The sequence below is a fragment of the Cebus imitator genome, unplaced genomic scaffold (assembly GCF_001604975.1).
Source record: "Cebus imitator isolate Cc_AM_T3 unplaced genomic scaffold, Cebus_imitator-1.0 Scaffold193, whole genome shotgun sequence".
Lineage (NCBI taxonomy): Eukaryota > Metazoa > Chordata > Mammalia > Primates > Cebidae > Cebus > Cebus imitator.
Genome location: NW_016107508.1, coordinates 267,362 through 274,036, shown reverse-complemented (window position 1 = coordinate 274,036; position 6,675 = coordinate 267,362). Strand labels below are relative to the sequence as shown.

The window sequence follows — 6,675 nt, the reverse complement described above, 5'->3', positions numbered from 1 at the left end:
TGATCTGCCCACCTTGGCCTCCCAAAGTGCTGGGATTACAGGCATGAGCCACCACACCCAGCTGAAATTTTACATTTTTTTATATGATGGGTAGTGATTGAAATGGAATCATGCCCATTACACATACATGTATGTTAATTACTGAAGGAATCCATGTATATTCTAAAAGGCTTTTTAGAATATAAAAAGGCTACTCTCTTCAGCATTGTCTTCTTATCAGAACATTCTCCTTAGCAATGATATCTACGTTTCTAGCATGAACTAGCACTTGGCTCCCACTAGCATCTGAGTCAAACACATCTAAAACAAACCAATGCTTTTTGACTATTCTTTCCCCTAAACACGCTCCTCCTGTTGTCTTTCCTCCTGTCAATAGTGGCACTGCTAAGAAGCCCGATCACCAAAACAGAAACATTGATGTCCTCCTGGATACCTGCACCTGCCTCACCTTCCACAGCCAGTCACAGAGTCCTACAGATTCAGCAGTGCTCCTGGCCATCCCTTCCTTTCCATTCACCTGCCATTGCCTTTGTTCTCATCAGCATTTCTCTTCCCAGATCTTCCAGCATCCTTTCCCCTTGCCTCACTTCCTCCAACTTAAACTATTATCTATCTCATCATCTATCAATAGAGGGACTTTTCTATAATCCAAAAGTGATTATGCCTCTTTTCTGCTGAAAATCCTTTGGAGACTCTCTGTTTGCTTTGTAGCAGGATCATTGGGGAATAAACCTCTCGAACACTGAACTGAGAAAGGAAGTGGCTTTTTATTCGTCCAGGAGCTGCAGGAGGCTAATGCCTTGACCACCGAGCTCCCCGAGAAGCAGTTTCTTTCCCTTTTTAAGGACTTACAACTCTGAAGGGGGAGCAGAGGTGAAACTGTGTTATTGCCCATTGGCTGGGCAGCTGACCTCACAGTCTTTGGCTTTCGTTGATTTGCTAATTCATATGCAGGGCATATGGGAATAGGCAGAGGAGGGGGCTTACAGACACAAGACAAAGGCAGTAAATCATTAGCTGGCAGAGGTATTTCCAGGAGAGGGTCTGGGTCATGTAAACATGGAGGACATGACCCAGAGCCGGGCTCTGGCCAGTAGGGAAAACATTCTTTGCAACACTTCAAGGTTTATAGTTAGCATAAATGCTGGGAACAGAAAAGGGAGTTATCTTCCCAGTCCTTGGGCTCATTATGGCCTGGTCAGTGGTGTCAGCAAGTCACTTCACAGCAAGTCATTTGACCATGGATTCTAGTTCTTTGGTATTTTATCTCTCTTTACCCTCCTCATCTAGAGGGAGGAGGTGGAGGTCTGTGAGGAGGGAGTTGGGTAGGGGTCTCCCTTCTCAGCTTCAGGTGAGACTCCTTAGCCTAGCATTTAACATTCAAAGCCCCTCATGACCTGATATTGTGCACCTCTGCTTCCTCCTCATCCCAGCAATGCCATTGCAGGATATTTGAATTTCTCAGATGTGCCAAGCTTTCAGATCCCTCGTGTCTTTACATGCTCGTCTTAATCCCTGGAGCCCTCCTCTTCCCCAAGCCACTTCTCCTTATCCTACAGGATTCATCTCCTAGAAGCCTTCCAGGAGGCCTGCACTCCCTAGGCTACGCTCTCCCCCAGCCTGCTCACACACTGTGCCTGTGTGTCTTGCCATTGCACTTGTCCCTGATATTATAATAGCTGGGGTTTTGTCTGTGTGTCTTCTAATATTAATAGCTCCTCCCTGTATCTCCATCTCCATATCTCTAGTGCCTTACTGCCCTTCCTGACCTGTAGAAGATGGCCGGTAAGTGTTTGGTAAATGGACGAAGTAGATTACGTGCACTTTGCCCATTTGGAGCTTACCAAGTCACCAGTGGGAGTCTTTGTTATGGTTGGTTCTTTTCTCCTGATTGAAAAGCCACTTAGTTAGCCTGCAGCTTCCTAGAAGTAGGCTACTATGACTTTATCATTAGAATCCAGTATTCACTAAAGAATTTAAATGAATGGGAAAATCTAATTATCTTTATAGGAGGTTAAAGCCAGATAGAAACCATCATGTCATGTGAACATAATTGAGATTTATTTCTGAGTTTTTTTTTAAACCATCTTTAAAATGATAGAATAAAAATATCTATTCCCACAGGACTTCTCACAGTTGATCCAAACAAAAGACTTAAAATGTCTGGCTTGAGGTACAATGAATGGCTTCAAGATGGCAGCCAGCTGTCCTCAAATCCTCTGATGACTCCGGATATTCTGGGATCTTCAGGAGCTGCCGTGCATACCTGCGTGAAAGCAACCTTCCACGTAAGGCCCTGTGCTCTGCACATGTTGGGTAGTTTGAGTAGGAATCATAATCAAATGTTCTTACTCTGTAGGTTCACATACATTTTCTTCATTTCATGTTTAAAATATTATGTGTCCTTTTACTTTTAAGTATGTTTTAATAAATTGCTTCTTGGTTATAAACACTTTATAACAGAAAGTCCACAGGGGACCCGAGTCACTGCTAACCCACAAAATATGTATTTGATTTGTAGAATGACTTCATGAGATGAGATAAATAGAACGTCTTTCTCTCAAACTAAATCATTTTCTTTAAAAACCATAATAAACATTAGGAACTAAGACATATGTGAAAGTCCATTCATTCCACAGCCATTTAGTACATCACACATTCTTAAAACTGGGAGGGATATGAAGTAAGTTAATTGGTATTAAGTATAGAGTATATGTTTGAAAGGCTGAGACGGTGTGGCAGAAACTGTGGATTATGCACATTTGTGCCAAGTAGATGCAAATACATTAAGATAATTCATGTATAGTATGAGTTATGGAGAAAGAAAATCACCTTCAAAGGGATTATTTTGAGAAAGGAGAAGGGATAGGGATAGTGCTTCTTCAGCAGCAGAAATGGATTTAAGAAGTAATAAACTAGGAAATGTTGAGATGGTAAAGAGATTAACTGCAAGAATTTGTGTCAGATGATCCAAACCTTCTCATGACATAGGATGCAAGGTGACAACTACAAGGAGTAACTACAGCCTTGTCCAAGCCTAGGCTAAGCAGCATGAAGACAGGCTGCAGGAGGAGGGGGCCAGGGCGAGGCTGTAGAGCTGTGCTTCTCTGTGTGTGTAAGTGTTCAGGATATACCCTGTCACTGAATGGGAAGTGAAGAGCAAAAACTTATAATGCATCAAGTCTGCTTGCATTGGGACTTTATGTTCAGAATTTTAAATCTTAGACACAGAACCAGTAAAAGCAATAGGGGGTGGTTTAGATTACAGATGGTCTTCATGAATTTCCAGTCAATTGTTTTGTTTTAGGATGTAGTACTAACTTCTTCCAAAGATTTATTAGAATTGTGACTCTCAGACAGCCTAGCTAGTTTGATTTAAACAGAGCCCTCAGAAATGTTTTCTGATGAACTTCTCCACCCTGCCAGTAGACTTAGATACAAAGGTTTTCCGAGCTTTTTTCCCTTGAAACAACTTGGGGCTGCATTTACCTATGGAAAGTTGTCTTCTGCTATAAGTCATAACTGCTAGGAAAACCTCAGTGCTTTTACCTTCACAGAGGTTCCCTTTTTTTCTCCCCTAGGCCTTTAACAAATACAAGAGAGAGGGGTTTTGCCTTCAGAATGTCGATAAGGCCCCTTTGGCTAAGAGAAGAAAAATGAAAAAGACTAGCACCAGTACGGAGACGCGCAGCAGTTCCAGTGAGAGTTCCCATTCTTCTTCTTCTCATTCTCATGGTAAAACTACACCCACCAAGACACTGCAGCCCAGCAATCCTGCCGACAGCAATAACCCAGAGACCCTCTTCCAGTTCTCGGACTGAGTAGCTTAGGCATGGTAGGAGTGTGACAGTGATCCATTGCACCTTGTTTCCCTCAGCATATGCCGGAGGCGATGTTTTATGCTTTTAAAAATGTTTCCCATTGGTCTCATTGGAATCTGCCTCCTAACGGTGTTTTTCAGAAAAACCTGTTTGGTTATCCTCATCCAAAAGCACTGGACAGAGAATGTTACTGTGAATAGAGCACATGTTACTCTTTTTAGCAACCTAGCATGATGCCAACAAGACTATTCTTGAAAGAGCAAAGGTTCCTGTAAATGTAATTAGGGTTAGATTTGAGCTGCTTGCAGAATAAGTCACAGGTTTTCCAGATGTCTGCCAACAAGAAATGACTCATACTGTGATGATGCCTTTTGCTTTGCCTTGTGGACAATGTGGGTTTTTGAAATTTGCACCCTTCAAACGGTGATTTATCAGAGAAGGGGGTCTGTTTTCAAAAAAAGATTCTGTAACGAATTTTATGTGTGGCATATACTTATTTCTTGAGAGAAGATTTTAACTTATTGTTTTTATTTTATGGTTACTTATGATGATAACCTGCTATTATTAATGTTTTTCTAAAAAGTTAAAAAAAAAAAAGATATAAGAACTCAAGGTCCCATACTCTGTGGGATCCATCTGAGATGCATGCTAAGCTATGTGTATGTTTTTAATTTTGCACTGCTCTTTCCTGGCAATTTGTTTTAATGGTTATTGCAGAGTATTAAGGTACATGTCTCTCTGTTTTAAGTAATATTGCACTTTATAAAAAAGTATGAATAAAGCAAACTATTTTATAAAGTGCACTGTTTAAAGCATTTGCACTGTATTTTTGCCATTTATTTTCATTTTCTACTTTAAATTTGTCCTCACATCCCTCTTCTACTTTGTATGCAACAAGTAGAATGGGGCATGTTGTGTAATGCTGTAGTCAGCCACTTATGCACCAATGTGAGGAAAACCTAAAGGGAAATTATACTAAACACTGTGCTTCATATTTGTACACTGTGTTGTACTACAGTGAGGAATTTCCTCCTGTAGTCATATATTATGTACATAATATTTTAAAATCATACCTACGACTTGGCTGGAAATTTTTCTGTTAAATTTTAAATCTAGAAAGCATATTTTATAAACTTATGCAGAGCACTTTTATTGCTCAAAAGTTCTGAATTCATACAGAAAACAAGTACTATGTGACGAAAACATTTCATTGAAAGATTGCTGCATTTAAAAATATAATTGATTTGTTCCCTATGCAAAAAAAGAAGTGATAGGATTTGTATGTTATATTTTCTTTTAAAACCATCATGTGAAACGTCAGGACTGAGAAAAGTTATTTTTGCTATGTTTACAGGAATCATGCTTAAAAAGATAATGCCCAACATGTTTATTTTATAGTGTTTGTTAATGATAACATTTTGAGCATTAGTTTGGAATTTGGACATGATATTTATTTATTCCTTTCTTGAGGTAATAGCAGCATTAATTTCAACCAGTTATGAATACTAAAAATATTGCACTCTATGTAATGGTAGTATATTTATTACTAAATCAATGTATATATTAATAGCACAGACAAAAAAAATGGCAAATATTAAAATATTTTCAAAATATTGTATAATCCTGTTTACATTTTTGTCCACAGTAGTTATTGGGAATAATATTTTATACTTTTTGCTGGCCCAAATGGCTACATGATTCTGAGTTAGTGAAGGTTTCATATGTCCAACTTTCAGTTATTCCTAGTAATTATGGGAAATTTTGTGTGCATTATTATCAAACTATTGCTAATTCACAAAATGTGATTCCATCAGGCACAGATCTTAAGAGAATGACCGTATTTATAATTATATTTTATATATTTTGAGCATATTTGGCTCTACAAGCCATTTTTTTTAACTGTGCATCCTGGTAGAAAATACTAGTTGTAAAGTACAAACTAAAGGGACTATGTTGCCAATAAAAAATGATCCAGAAAAATGGTCAGACAGTATACCCTCATGATTGATGATGTGATTGATTTCATTGTGAATGTTGGAAATTAATGGGTGTCATTTTCGTGTGTTTCCCTTGCCTCTTCTTCTGGAAGAGGACTTGACAGAGAATGAAATGAGTAAAAATGCAGTGAGGCAAACAGAAGAAGGAAAGATAAGGCTAGCTGTCAACTGATGAGCCTGCCTGAATAATCTAGAATGGCCTTTTGAAAAGACTTTAACAAATACGTACTGTTGCGCTCTTGTCAAATATCTTCATCCTTACCCTACTTATAAGTACCAAAAAGACAGCATTTGATGCCAAGTTTGAAGCAGTTAGGTAGTCTGCAGGCTGTCGGTTAATATATAGTGAATTGCACCTTAAAATTCAGAAAGCTTTCATTTGGTCACATCAAAAATAAACAATATGAAATACTTTATATAAAAAAGTTAAATGATAGGACTCTTTTTTGGTATTAAGAGTAAAATAGAAGATCTAAGAAATAAAAATACTTAACATTATTTCTCTTTATGACATTAACTTTGGGACTAGAGCCAAATCACCCCTTCCCTTCTTTACTTAGTGATTTCATATTGTATATAATTTTCATGCCAACATAAATCCTGATTCATATATTTTGTAACTAAATATAACAAGTTGAGAGGCAAGAATAAGAAAAGGAAGGTAATAAAAGAAAGAAATTAAGAAAGACCAGTTTCATTACTCTGTCAGATCTTGTGTCTAAAAGAGGTTAATTTGCATTTTGAAATTCACTGGCAGGGTGTGGTGGCTCAAGCCTGTAATCCTAGGGCTTTGGGAGTACAGAACAGGAGAACCACTTGAAGCCAGGAGTTAGAGACCAACCTGGTCAACATAGTGA

General features: G+C 38.3%; 1 protein-coding gene across 5 annotated transcripts in view; it reads left to right on the top strand.

The window, feature by feature from the left end:
- The window catches only part of RPS6KA5 (ribosomal protein S6 kinase A5), a 190,437-nt gene extending 184,623 nt beyond the window's left edge, over positions 1-5,814 (top strand). For all 5 annotated transcript variants that reach the window (XM_017546936.2, XM_017546937.2, XM_037745156.1 and 2 more), the window contains 2 exons: positions 2,125-2,288; positions 3,582-5,814. In XM_017546936.2, coding sequence (XP_017402425.1) covers positions 2,125-2,288; positions 3,582-3,821 — 404 coding nt within the window. In that variant the 3' untranslated portion in view covers positions 3,822-5,814. The remainder of the gene's footprint in view (positions 1-2,124; positions 2,289-3,581) is intronic.
- The last annotated feature ends 861 nt before the right edge of the window (positions 5,815-6,675 follow it).